Raw genomic sequence first — 15,464 nt, forward strand, 5'->3', positions numbered from 1 at the left:
GCCCATTTGCTCGTCCGTCAACCAATAGCATAAAAAAGAAAGAATATTGCGTACGCGTCACGCACATAAAAGAAAATAGAGTTCGAGGACGAAATATTTGATATAATATGAAAAGAGTATCTCTAAAAAAGTTTTAACTTCAATAACAAAACCGTAATATAAATCATTTCGACCGTCCGTTCGGAAACGGAACAAAGAGTTGAATAAATAAACAGTGATATCAAGCTAAGAGGAAATTTAACTTGTAACTGTAATCCGCGTCGAGCGTGTATTTTGGCTTATTCGAATGTCGTTTTGAATGTAACGCGATATTAAAGAAAGCGTACAATAGCGCATGTACAAATACACCTTTATAAATTGTATAAGGCTTTTATAAAAACATGAATCATGATTTTTTAAATAAAATTTTACACATGATATCATTTATTTTGTTATTGGTGTAAATTTTATTTCAGAATTAAGGTGTGTTATTTTTGTAATTTTTAATAATAATATCGTATGACACTTAACGCTGATTACAATGTTGTATTAATCAATATTAAACAATTATTGAATGACGTATTGTTTATTTTATACAAGTAATCCACCCTGACTTCACTCAATTTACATACATACATTTAGATAGGTATTTCAAAAATATATAACATTATACATGCGAAAGTAGCTCTGTCTTTCAGTGTCCCAATAGTTATAATTTGAACCCCAAGGCAGGACATAGACTTTTATTTATATAACACCTGACGACTGCTCTCTAAAACGTGGGCGATATCGAGTCAGCTTTTTAGAGTACGTTATAAACGAAATATATGAATAATGTTTTTTCTTCATAGCACATAATTTGAAGACGCTGAGATATTATGAAATATAGACTCGATATAATGTAAATGACAATTTGAATGTATAAAATGCCCAAAGCGTATTTTATTCGCATTAATAAGGATTAACAATCAATTGAAGGTAATAGTTTCAGCAGAACCTAAAAGTTTCACTATATTGTAATAGCTAACAATAATTATAATAGTTAAACACATACTGTCTGCTTCTCGATAGGCTTTTTAAAACATATAATTTTCTAGTATATTATTTTATATAACTCCTAAGATTCAGACAAAGTTAACTATTTACTAATTTTGCATAGAATATTTACAAATTTAACATGAGACGACATCAACATCACATATATTACTTTGATCCGGTAGTAGCTAAAGCGTGTGTCATGGAAAATCCACAAACACCCAGACCCAAGACAATATACAAAACTAAATAATAATAATAATAATAATGGGATAGAACTATAATTACAGATAAGACAATACATTATAACAGACCGGACATTACAGTAATAGATAAAAATAAAAATATAGTAATTATTATAGACATAGCAGTATGCAACACACACAATCTCCTTAATACATACACTGAAAAGATAACAAAATACTTAGAACTGGCTAATGAGATTAAAAGGCAATGGCAAGTAGATAACATAAAAATCTTGCCCATTGTAATATCTACAACGGGCGTTGTCCCGAAAACTCTATCGAATAACCTAAATGCCCTGCAAATGCCCTCATCCACCATCAGACTCATTCAGAAAGCAGTTATCCTCAACACTTGCCGTCTCACTCGTAAGTTCTTAGCATTATCAGATCCTTAATTTAAAGGCCGATACACTTGGCTTAGGCTCGTGTATCAGTTCCACTACCCCTCTAAAAGGGAGAAAAAACAGAAGAGAAACATAAATAATAATAATAATAATTTATTTATTCTCTCCCACATTACATATGTTACAGTTTAAACGTATCTTAATAGTAAGTACAATAATGTGTGGGAGACAGGAGCCCAAACTAGGTTGCCCTGTGCTAAGGGTCTCCTGGCTCCACCTCTAGGATATCAACAATTTGTTATATAAAATTACATGTAATATGAAAAAGACCGAACATGATATAGACATTGTAAATTATGAAATAAAGACAAATAAAATGAAAAGTAATTTATGTTCGTGACTTTGTTGTATGTGTGCGCGCATCTGCGAATTTCCGTGTATGTGTGTGTGTGTGTGTGTGTGTGTGTGTGTGTGTGTGTGCGTGCGTGTGTGTGTGTGTGTGCGTGCGTGTGTGTGTGTGTGAGTGTGTGCGTGTGTGTGTGTGTTAGTGTGAGTGTGTGTGTGTGTGTGTGTGTGTAAATGATAGTTTACACCGACTCGGTCGGGAATCGAACCCGGGACCTTGGAGTGGCGTAACCATGAAAAACGGTGAACACACCACTCGACCACGGAAATCGTCAAAACATATACAAGATACAAACCTTGCTCGTTTATCACTATTTTATGAATTCCGCATCATTCAATTCCGTTGAGGACTATAGTAATTACCGATGATATAGACAAGTATAGAAAGTGACTTTGTTTTGTTCTATTTGTATATTAAAAGAACTAAGAAATACCCATTGTTTTAATATTAATAAAATTTCTCGTATCTAATTAATAGAAATAATTCATAGAACAACGTACTTGGGAGCTTATTCTTTTATTTTAATCATACGATATTCTTACTAGTTATATTTAATGATATAAAGAAAAAACAGAATGATATATGACTATAATTTACATAACATTCATATTTATTTTATATAAATTATACAACTGGAATACACGCTCACAGTATATTGATATATGGCTTAGTTTCCAATCTCCGATACAAGAATTTTATTCAGTGTAAAGATTTCAAGTTGCTTGCTACGATTGCTACGGTTGCTACGCTTGCTACGGACCATTCAGTATTAGTCTAGTGGAAATTTTCCTCCCAATTACGCTGCGTGGATGTGATTGCTGGTGACCAACCTTCTCAATGATCTAGAAAATTCACCCACTCAATTCTATTTGTATCCATCCACGATCTTTATCTGTGTCTTCGGAATTAAGGGTCAACAAAACAATGACACTGAAATGTTAAAATACTTTACGATTAAATAGTTTGTTTTTTTCTAATAGATTTTTTTATATATCGTCAAGAAAAGCAGTAGAGGTAAATCGTGATTTATAATAAATGGTCATAGGATCAAATCTAAAATTTTGAGGGTCGGTTGTCACATGGAGGTTTCATCACGATACTATATTTCACAACCGAGACAGTAAATAAGCACATGCCAATTTAGTGGTGCTTGCATCTTAGCCCACAATCATTGATAAAGATGTACGCGTTCTAACCTCTGGGCTATCTTGGCTACTTCGCTGAATCGCAACTGGGGGCTACTTACTACTCAACTTATTTATACAAAAGCGATACGATTCCAGTTATATTTCGATTCAATATCGATGAAGTGAAAATTTGTAATTAGAATAGGCGTCGGGTTCATTCACCTTACGGATTGGATTGAGCGCAGGTATTTATAATTGATTTATGAAATATCTGGATATCATCACGATTGAAACTAGATTTTGGATTTCTGATTCGTATCGTTTTAAGCTTTTCACAGGAACCAGCTCGATAACCTTTTCAATTAATAGCTAAAGTTTCATAATATTTAATTTAACCAAATAATTATGTTTAAAATTTTATTTATTATAAGGATTATCTTAATTCGACTTCCATTATCATTATTAGTCTATATAGCTTAATTTATAAAATATTTTTTAATAAAATAATCTTTTCGTAATTAATTAGTAACATTTATTTCCAGGATTATGTTTGTCTGAATTAGTCTTTCGATAGAACTAATGGGTCTCACGCGAAACTTCTCTTCTGTTAGAATTGAAGTTTGTTGATAACAATTTACTTTTATTTGTTTACGTTTTTCATTTTTTTCTTATACAGCCGTATTACCGCTCTTTAACTAGCAAGTATATTTTTTCCTCCCTTTCAAATGTTTGTTATACAGCTGTATTACCGCTTTATAAATAGCAAGTACCCCCTATTTACAATGAATTATTTGTTAAATTGCTACGATTTAGTAAATTGCAACCAAGAATCCTATTTAATTTTCTATACATCTACGAAGCTCTTTAAAATGAGACCTTAACCGATCTTTTATGTGCAACTATAATCACCCCATAAAAACTGGGACAAAAAATCGGCTATTAATATATAAGATATGGATAGGTGAATAATAACTTTGACGACCTTTGACTACACTGACTTTCATGGATTCGCCACTCTGAGGTCCCGGATCTATTCCTGATCGAATCGATATAGATTAGTTTTTCATTCATTAGTTTTCTATATTCTCTTAGGTCTGGGTAATTGTGGTACTATCGTTACTTGTGATTTTCCATAACAAAGGTGCTTTAGCTACTTACATTGGAATCAGAGTGATGTGTTGATGTTATCCAATATATATTTATTATTAACTCACCCATCCAATAACATTTCTCCTCTATTCTTGATCCAGTAGTTGATAGTGTTAGGATAGGCCTCCACGTAGCACTTGAGTTTGACGTCCGTGCCCAGCGGCGCACCGAGCAATTGATTTGGCACTTTGACTGTCGGTGCAACTGTAACAAAAGCGACATTAACATATTTGTATATGTTTTATGTTTATAACTGTTTGTATGAGCACAAGACGAATTAATTACTGAAATAAAACACTTGGATATTTATTAGCGATTGTACCTTCGTGTAGTCTCACCACTGAGCCGATTCAACAACAACAACAACAGCCTGTAAATTCCCACTGCTGGGCTAAAGGCCTCCTCTCCTTTTAAGGAGAAGGTTTTTGGAAGACATTCCACCACGCTGTTCCAATGCGGGTTGGTGGAATACACATGTGGCAGAATTTCTATAAAATTTGTCACATGCAGGTTTCCTCACGATGTTTTCCTTCAGCGCTGAGCACAAGATGAATTATAAAGACAAATTAAGCACATGAATCAGCGTTGCTTGCCTGGGTTTGAACCCGCAGTCATCGGTTAAGATGCACGCGTTCTAACCACTGGGCCATCTCGACTCATTAGCCGATTTCCCGAGTTTAAAATATATTATAATTGTTTCTGGATGTATTCAATTTGAAGGGAATAATTAAAGGATGAAAATCGAAGTGTAATAGTAATTAGTAAATTAATACCTAATATAAATGCAGTGGTAGTGGTATACATAATACACTTACTTATGCTACAAGAAAACTTATTATTTATTTATTAAATATATCTGTATTGACAAAATATAGCTATAGAATAAGTTTGTTTGAACGACCTTATCTCAGAAACCACGGGCGGAATTTTTAATACATATTTTTTCATATGATTTCCCAATTCTTAAGGTAGGTACAGACTATTTAATATAATGCTACTAGTCATAGCTGACCAGGAAGTTTTGAAGGGACTGAAACCGCGTTAGCAGCTAGTGCTTATACAAAACCGATTGTTATAAAACTTCGTTTTCTTTAAAGATGTTTTTCTTAAATTGTAACTTCAACATAATTTGTCGCTGTAAACTGCACTCAGAGATTTCTATTCCGGAGTGACACATGAGTACGTCATTGGCAGGTCGCCAGCTCACATTCCTAGATACGGAACTAGAGGTATAAATGAACTACGGTTCAGGAAAATGTGATGGAAATAACGTTGAATTTTCAAAATACAGCCTTCCAACTTACATATAATTTTATGACTATCGGGAGCGTATTCGAAAACACTCATTTTTCAATCGAACAGTGTACATTTAAAAATATTTTTTTTTAAATGTTATCCATAATAAGAATTCATAAATAATCCTATTGAAAGCTTTTAACTATGCGAATAAAACTCGAATATTGAATGTTGTTCATTGATTATACTAAATGGGTACTTTTCATTGAGTATAATTTATTTTGATATTGACTTGACTTGTAAGAACAACCGAGATGGCCCATGGGTTAAAAAATAATAATTGTTGGTTGAAACCAAGGCAAGCACTAGTGAGTTTTCATGTGCTTAATTCGTGTTTATAGTAAAACACATTAAGCTCACGGTGTACGAAAATATTGTAAGGAACCCTGAAGTTTCGGATGCAAATCTACTAAGAAGCGATGTTGTTCGTTTTCCTCAAAAGGAGTCAATGATTTCCAGGACGTTACTATTTCACTTTTTATTTAACAAAAACACGACATCACAGAACAAAAATTAAATGAAACATTGGTAATTTTTAAAAATAGAACAAATCTAAAATAAAAGAATAAACGATTATTTTAAAATATAAATTTATTTAGAGGATGAGTTCTGCTGGACGTGATTTTTCGCATTCGCCGTATGTGAAAATCGTTTATTATGAATAACGCCATAATCCGTTCACCCGACCCGCCCGTCACGGTCCTGGAAGCCTTCCAGCGTGAAACTGTTCATCTCTTTGTGTCCATACGATCTCATTTGATATATATTCTGTCAATGTACACATTAATACTTCTGAGAAAATAAAAATTGTCCATTGTATGTTTTATGGGTGATGTTTATTTGTACGTTCCGTATCGAAAACAAGGATTAACCCTATTTCATGATTACATAAAATCCCAAGAACCAATTTAACTGTAACAGCCTGTAAATTTCCCACTGCTGGGCTAACCCAACCTAACCTTCCAAACCAAATCACCACGCTTCTTCAATGTTGGATAATATGTCTAAACACGTGCAAGTTTCCAGGTCATGTTTTCCTTCACCAATACGAATTATAATTTCAATTTAAGAATATAAAAATTCAATGGTGCTTACCTTTTGAACCAGTTGTTACCAGGGTTTGAACCCGCCATCGTCAATTAAGATGTATGCATTCTAACCACTAGGCCATCTCGGCTTTTACACAGCTACCTAGTTAGATATAACTAGGTACATACACATATAGGTAGGTACACATTTATATCCAGATGATAATATAACATAGTAATATTGCGCTTATGTTAAATTTGCTACTGAACGACAAATAACTTCATCAACTTAAATAATAAAGCGATTTAAGCGCTGTACTTACAGTTAACGTTTAACGTAATCCTTTTGCTGACAGCTGGTGGTACGTCGTTGGAAGCGATGCAGAGGAATGCACCCATCTGCCGCCGGTCCACACGCCATAGAGGCATTGAACTGCCCACGTAACTTTCAACTGCGAACAATTTTTCATTATATATTTCTTCACATTATTAAATAGTAATTTATCTAGAAAATAATCATCATTACATAATATAAAACAAAGTCGCTTTGTCTGTCACTATATACCTTTATATACTTGAATCTTTAAAACTACGCAACGGATTTTGATGCGGTTTTTTTTATTAGATAGAGTGATTGTACAATATAGTAAAGAAACACTGATAATTTTAGAAGTTTCTAATGTGACGGCATAAATAAACAAATTCTGTATTTTATTTAGTATTATTATTGCATTATATTCGTCCGTGCGAAGACGGGTAGGGTCTTTAGTGTTTCAATACTTTTTTTTTTTTTTTATAATAAGTGAACATTACATAATATTAAAACAAACTCTTCGCAGTCATGTTATAAACGATGGCATTATTAATTATAAGTGACGCGTTCATTTTCTCCATGTTATATATTAAGGTGGCTCGTTTGTCAAGTATATAACTCATTAAGTCGGGACCGAACGAAATAACAGTTATTCGACTTGAAAGACAATATCATAATTATGTCGTTAAGAGTCTAATAACTTCATTATATTAATAATAATTTTCATATTATTATTTAATTCAGTACACTAATGGTTTTAAAGGGAGAATGGTTAGATATCTATCTATCTCTATCTGACAACTGTGATTTGATTTTCGAAAGAAGATAGCTACATAAATATACATGTGCTTTTATGTATATAAATGATTTGGGTAATGTTATACTGAAGCACCGATTAAATACAGGGTAAACGAAAATGAGGTCAACTTTATACATAGCGTCAACTTAGTGGTAGGGCTTTGTATACGCTCGCCTGGGTAGGTAGCATCCACTCACCATATAAATACTGTCAAGCAAGAATACTAGGTATGTTGTGTCAGATCTGAAGATTGAGCCAGTATAACTAGACACAAGGGACATACAATCTTAGTTTTCAAGCTTTGTGGCGTACTGATGACCACTTACCATCGAGTGGCCTACTCGTATGTGCCAGTCTGCCTTTCTATACGAAATAAAAGCTATCAATATATTCACGCTTTCGATTGTTGATCATTTTTTTCTGTATATTTTCAACGTTATTATTCAAATATAAAAAGGATTTTGTATAGAAAAGATACTTGTAAGGAATTAACTTGAATAGGTTTCTGATTCAACGTTGCTTGTGGTGAGGATTAGCGATCATAAAAAAAAACTATCTATTAAACTATGTCAAGTCGAGACATACTTAATGATGACAAACTTTATTTACGTAGCCACTTGTGAGGACATATAAATCTTCGACTACAAGATTAATTTTAATTTATAGATCAGTATCTATAAATTTAAATTAATCTTCCGTATTTTAGATTTGTATCTAAGCGTCAGTTCGCTTAGATACAAATCTAAAATACGAAATGAATCAATGAAATTGTTGCTAAACGCAAATCTTGAGAACAACAGAACCGATTTTCGATGTTGACAGCTGGTCACACCGCTAACTGATTCGTATATCCCCTTGCCATCTCAAAGGTAACTGCCCAACTACAGTTACATAGGACATTGGGCCATATTATAATATAGCCGAAAAGAGTTCCTACTTTCACAGTTGCTATTAAAAATTTATTATAAAAATATCGAATACCTATATATTTTATCGATAGATAAAAATTCCGCAGAAATTTTTAACTTTGCCGTTTAGTAAATTCAAATCGTTTGTAAAAAATACATTGGTAGAAAAAGCATATTATTCGATACAAGATTTAGTAGATGATAAAAAAACGTGGAGTTGACTTCCAAGCAGGATACATTAATTGAAATAATTGTATTTAATTAACATGACGTTGTATTTTTTAAATGTTAAAAAAGAGTAACTACTGAGTTTCTTGCCGGTTCTTCTCGGTAGAATCTACTTTCCGAACCGGTGGTAGCTTCACTTAATTGTAAAATGACGATTCAAAAGTGCTTATAAAAGCCTACTTGAATAAAGTTTATTTTGATTTTGATTTTTGATTTTGATATATGATTAAATAATAGTACCGTTAAAAACTAAGCACTTAAGTTCCTATGTGTATAACACTAGCGACCGCCCCGGCCTCGTAAGAATGTAATACAACATATACTACAGAATTTGTTTATTTACGACATTACAGTAACTAGCCACTTCTAAAATTATCAGTATTTATTAACTATATTGTTCGTGTATTGTATACAAAAACCTTCCTCTCGAAAAATAATATATTAGAAAAAATTATACTAAGCCGTATCAAAATCCGTTGCATAGTTTTAAAAATCCAAGCATACCTAGAGACAGCGGTAAGCGACTTTGTTTTATACTATGTAATAATAATCATAAGAAACAATAACGGTTTTATTACTAAAACTAAGTCTTGACTGAGTATGACCATGACTTCATCCCTGTACTCAGTATAGGTATGAATAGTGTGCACGTGCAAAGGATTCGTAATGACCATTTCAATTACGGAATTATTAATATAATTACAAGGTACAAGGAATATTTAATACGTTCGAAAGTAATTAAAATAAGTGATCAAATTACGTTGTGACTTTATTACTTCATAAATATATAATAAAGATTATTGAAAGCAACTCTTTTCTTTTAAAGAAAATATGAAGGTTTATTGATATTTTAATTGGAATGCGACGACAAACTAAAGAAAAGTATATTAATTCTTTCAATATTACTCATTAATCTCCTTGTAAACGTTACGTCATTTTGTAGGACTCCCGATGTTATTTTTCTTGTTATTTTGTTATAATGGTAGGCGGAAGGGCTTAGCCAACCGATGACTACCGGCAAATTAAAGTGGATATAAGTAGATAAGTGTAACAGCGTTGTATTATAAATTAAGATTTAGATTAATTATAATAATGTCCCATTAGATATGACTTACTGATTTTACTTGGTGGTAGGGCTTTATGCAAGCCCGTCTGGGTAGATACCACCCACTCATCAGTTATTCTACGGCCAAACAACAGTACTCAGTAGTGTTGTGTTCCGGTTGGAAGTGTGAGTGAGCCAGTGTAACTACATCTACGAGGGACATAATATCGTAGTTCCCAAGATTAGTGGCGCATTGACGATTTAAGGAATAGTTAATATTTCTTACTGCATTATTATGGGTAACGGTGACCACTTACTATTAGTCCATATGCTCGTCCGCCAACCTATACCATAAAAAATGACATATCGTAGTAAATCACATGAAATACGTAAATCATTTTTTTTTTACCTTTATTCCTACTTCGATTACTAGGCGTATAGACGGGAGAAACTGATGACTACCCAGACGAGAGTGTACAAAGACCTACTACGTGTAATGATATGTATTGATTATTATATGTATATCGATGTTTGATGATATCTGTTATGAAAGTAGACTGAACATTTTTGTACCTAAAAACACAACACAAACCTACCATCAATCCAAAAAAAAGAAAATTTTATAAAATAATAATTTGCCATCTCTACACCTTACCTTTTCTACCTTATTATAAATCCAGACTCATAAGACCGTAATGTGCAACAACTTATTCAAATCAATATTTTAGTTCGCGTTTGTGTGATACAACACAATTATTGAAATAAGTTTACATAAACATGGACTGAACATCAAAGACAATTCAAAGATGAAATCGAAAGTACGTATAAATGCTTTTAAAAGACTTTCATACAGCAGTCGTTTACTTTCATAATGAAATTGATTGCGTTTTTAACGAAATCTGACTACGTTTTTACATTTGTCGAGAGATTGAGACTCATCAATTTACTAGACATGAAAGTTCAATTTCAGCGGCAGTCGAAGCGAATGATTAAGTCGGGAATTTTCTTTATTTTCAAGCTGGATCTAGGTTATTCAGAAAGATCTGTTTTAATCCTATTTTTTTCAACCACCAACCATTGCGGAGCTATTTACTTTTTATAAATAAAAATAAGACGTTTTCGAACGAGTTTAAATTATAATTAATATCTGAATATCTTCGGGAATTTATCATTTATTACTTTCTGTTTAAATTATTGTTTAGGTAATTTAATTTAGATTATCTTGGTTGTATGGCTTTACGCAAACCCATGGGTAGGTTCCACCCATTCAGGCAGTACATAATGTGTGTAATATTTGAAGGATGATTTAGCCAGTGTAGATGCACAAGCATCCGAAGGTTGAAGGCGGAAAGCACCATTGTCTATAGTGGTGACCACTTACCATCAGATAGCCTATTTTCCCATTTAAAGCTTAGGATTAAAATAAGACGTTTTAAAATGTTATAAAGAAAATCTCTTATATAAATACGAGTATACATTTCTAATACAAAACAAATGAGAAAGTCAAAACAAATCTCGATCTTAAATATCCGAAAGCGATTTGCGGAATGTATTATAATGTCTTATATATCTGTCATGAGTTTATGAAAAAATAATATTGTTCAGTTCGCAGATTTGACTGTAACTTAAATCCTGAATGTGGCTATTTTTGTGACATTAAGTGGTTGGTGGGAGGCATTCAGCGGTGGACAGTATTTAGACATTGTAGCGTGACTTTATTATTATTTTTATACATCATTACAGAATAAAAGTATGCTGAGTTACTTATTATTACTTCACCCATCCTCTCGTCATCCATCGTGAAAATCTCATTAAAATCGGTCCAACAATTCCAGATATAAGACGACATAAACAGACAGATAGACAAAAACTGTAAAAATATTATTTTGGTATATGTGCCATGCCATATATACACTTAGTAAAGAAGCGGTTATATAATATTACGATCAGACAATCCAATTTTATTATTTGTCTATACAAATCCGTATATATTTTTAATGTTATCTATATAACATTAAAAATATATACGGATCAAAGTAGCATAACAACGTACGTCTGTTAACAATATTTAGCGTGACATATGTATATATGTAAACTTCGTAGATAATAGCACAATAGCTTTGTATTTGAAAATACAAATCCAACAAGAAACTTTCTTCAATCTTCTCGGCTTTGAAAACACCTGCGAATAGTACTTTAAGACATCAATTTAAAAAGCGAAACGTAAAATATTTTATTATCTAGAATAAATCGATGCAAAGATATTCAAGGTGATGTTGATGTCATTGATTCCAGATAAAAAGACCGGCTGATTTACCTTTACTGCAATCGATTATTTTCATACAATGTAAAGAGATGTCTATATCACCGTAAAATTGTAAATACCGTTAGATCTATCTATCTATCTCGTGAGATTGTAAACTGTCAAAATATTCCGAACTTTTATTCAATTTACTATAAACATGTCAAAATTTCGATAGTTATAATATAAGCTAATGCTTCATCTGCTTTGTAATATAATGTTAACTATCTATCTGACTATACCTAGAAGAACAAGGTAGTATGCTCCAGAATGGATATATTTAAAACATTAGAAGTAAAGAGGAAGTTATGTTCTATATTTTATGGTAATAGATGATATTTATTTGATTCGATATTTGAATTAAAAAAATGTCACAACTGGCCATAGACGTCGGTGTCGATTACAAATTTAAAGATCTCTTACGTAATCAATACGCTACAATCCTTTGAAGATTTTATTTTTTAATTCAATGGCATAGGTGAACTATAAAATGAGTACTTCATTTTATTTGGTCACCACTGCCCCATAGATATCAGTGCCGTATAAAATTTTAAAGATATTTTACGTTACTAATGCGCCCCAATCCGGAATGTTATGTCTCCAGTGCTTTTAGTTACACTGACTCACTAAAACTCAAACACCACAATAGTCTAAATATTTCTACTTCATAGTATAAATAAGTGATACCATTGTTCTCAATCGTTATGAAATACAGACCAAAATGTACGACTTTGTATAAAGAAATTGATACATTATTTTCACGCACGTATGAAACAGTCTTGTAATAGATGTAAGGCAAAAAATATGAGAATTCCCTACCATTATGCTCTACCAACAAACCCAGAACGGGATAAGCAAACAGACGTTTAATAAATGCGACGCGAACGCCACCTACGGAGCGGAAAATAGAAATAAGGGCAAGAAGCACGCTCCAATCTTTACGGCAATTTGTGAACACACCTGTGCCTTGCTCGCTTCTACAAGTAAAGCTTAGAACACATTAGAGGATTCGAGACCTTGGGAAGTAGATTTAATAACGTGTGCTAATCGTTATATAACTATCTATCAAGTTATATATTGTGTATTTCTTGTCGAATTATAGTGTGAATGCCGTATTGTTGAATTATTGTTATTTTTTGTATCATCTCGAAAGCGCTCAGGATTTATTGTTTGCAATATTGCTGTATTTGGGGTCGACTCAATATAGTTTTTTGTTCCTTTTGTGTCTAAATAATACCTTTAGTTATTTTCTTGAATTCTGTCCCATATCTTTGTACACCATAGTATATTTTATTACCTACCGTCATATAGTTATGACAGCAGTAGGCTGATGATCATGATGATGATAAAGTTTAACTAGTGCGGAGGGTTATATTCATCAAACTTGAGTTGTTTTGCATTGTTTTTTTACATTATATTATATTTTTAATAACCTAGAGTTAAATTATCCATGGCAAATAATTGTTATAAAATGTATTTATTGTAGATATTAGCACTAAGGAAACTTGTTAATCCGTTAAATAAATAAATATTTATTCCTGAACAGTAAAGAACAAAACGCGGAATATAAAACACATTTTTACATTGACACTAATTTTATGGATGGACAAAAAATTTTAATAATTAAAAAAAAATAGTATGATAATGGAATTATGTATATTTGTTAATCAAGATATAATGATGTTCCCACACATATGAACCAATGCTTATATAATGCCATACTTTACAAAAAATATAATAAGACAATATTGAAATACGAACACAAAGCCTTAGGAACTGCATAAATTATATTAATTTGTGTTATTTTTTATTTAACTGTAATAAAGAAAAACTTTAGCGAAAAAATGTGTTACAAAAAATATACAAGATACAAGTATTCAAAATTGATTCTCATCTATCTCTGAGAAGTTTCACAGCAAAGTGTAGTGTAACCTAAGCACTATTGCAGTAAATTCACAGCACGTTCTCTATAAATCATTAATAGCATAAGTATGAAATGAACTCTTATAGATTTTTGATTTTTATATTTTTTCGATCGTGCATTGAATACATAAATAAATGCAATGTTACTTCAAGCAAAAGGTATAGGTGTGTACTGAATTTTATTAACTACTGGTAGGCGGCTTCGTTTGCGCTTTACAGGTTGAAATAAATAGTTCAAGCTTGCTTCATAACAAATTACATAAAATTATATATAAAGACAAATAGACAGTTTTACATTTTAAATATTAGTACAGATATATGTATAAGTAATGACGCCGAAGTACTCCACCTCGGATTGGTTGAGTATAGAGGTACTGGGTTTTGCTGTCAAGGGATAGTCAGCTGAGTCCGAAGCTTGTAACTCGGTTCCTGATTTTTTATCAATGACTGACTGTCCACGTTTTGATAATATATTGTTTATGTTAAAAGAAAGAAATTCCATGGTTTGTTTGAAGCAAAAATAATCTTGCTACCATAATTGTAAATATAGTTATTTAAAAGAGCAAATATGTGAGTTTTTTACCATTTGTGCTTGTTGAACGCTGCTTATCAAAACATTGGTACATTTGGAATGTTTTTCACTAAAATTGAAATTTAATTTTTTGGATTGTCATGACATTAGATTATGACAGCACATATTTTTATGCAAGCGCAGTGGGCCAGGCACTATTGCTACTGGAAATAACGATACCCCACCCGATGGGGTAAGTCGAATTTTTTATTTCTCGAATTAACTTTTCGCTTTATTTCAAAAAAATAATTATTTTTCGATAATTTAAAAAAAGCAATTCTTGAATTATCAGTATACATATCTCCACCAATTTTCGTGGCAATCGGTGCAGAAACGGGCCAGGACTGACAGACGGACAGACGCAGGGACAGATATGACGAAACTATAAGGGTTCCTAGTAGACTATGGAACCCTAAAAAAACGGTTAAAAACACAATCATCATTTTACATAGATAGGCTACTATTGCAGGACAATTATAAACAATTACATCATATTAAGAAAGTGTTATATAGCAAAATAAATTTTATATTGTCGAAATATATCACGAGTAAACACAAGAGCGTTTAATAGTTTCGAATGAGCCATTTTATGATCTTCAATAAAGTTAATAGAGGCAAAAGAATAATGTAGAAAAACGTTTCAGTAGAACACGAAAGGAAATTTCATAACTTATCGAGTGTTACACGCCATAGTGCCATTCTGATTCGAGCACTTCCTCGCTTTGAGTACACCACTACTGATGAAAATTTAATTTTAAAAGTATTA

At 32.2% G+C, this 15,464-nt stretch overlaps 1 protein-coding gene across 1 annotated transcript in view; it reads right to left on the reverse strand.

Moving 5' to 3' along the window:
* The window catches only part of LOC124534873 (lachesin-like), a 96,351-nt gene that overhangs the window by 13,448 nt on the left and 67,439 nt on the right, over window positions 1–15,464 (reverse strand). Inside the window, exons 5-6 of the mRNA XM_047110916.1 lie at window positions 6,933–7,061; window positions 4,351–4,489 (exon numbers count right to left, since the gene is read on the reverse strand). Of these exons, the coding sequence (XP_046966872.1) occupies window positions 4,351–4,489; window positions 6,933–7,061 (268 nt within the window). The remainder of the gene's footprint in view (window positions 1–4,350; window positions 4,490–6,932; window positions 7,062–15,464) is intronic.

This window comes from Vanessa cardui, chromosome 13, assembly GCF_905220365.1.
Source record: "Vanessa cardui chromosome 13, ilVanCard2.1, whole genome shotgun sequence".
In the NCBI taxonomy this organism is placed as follows: Eukaryota; Metazoa; Arthropoda; class Insecta; order Lepidoptera; family Nymphalidae; genus Vanessa; species Vanessa cardui.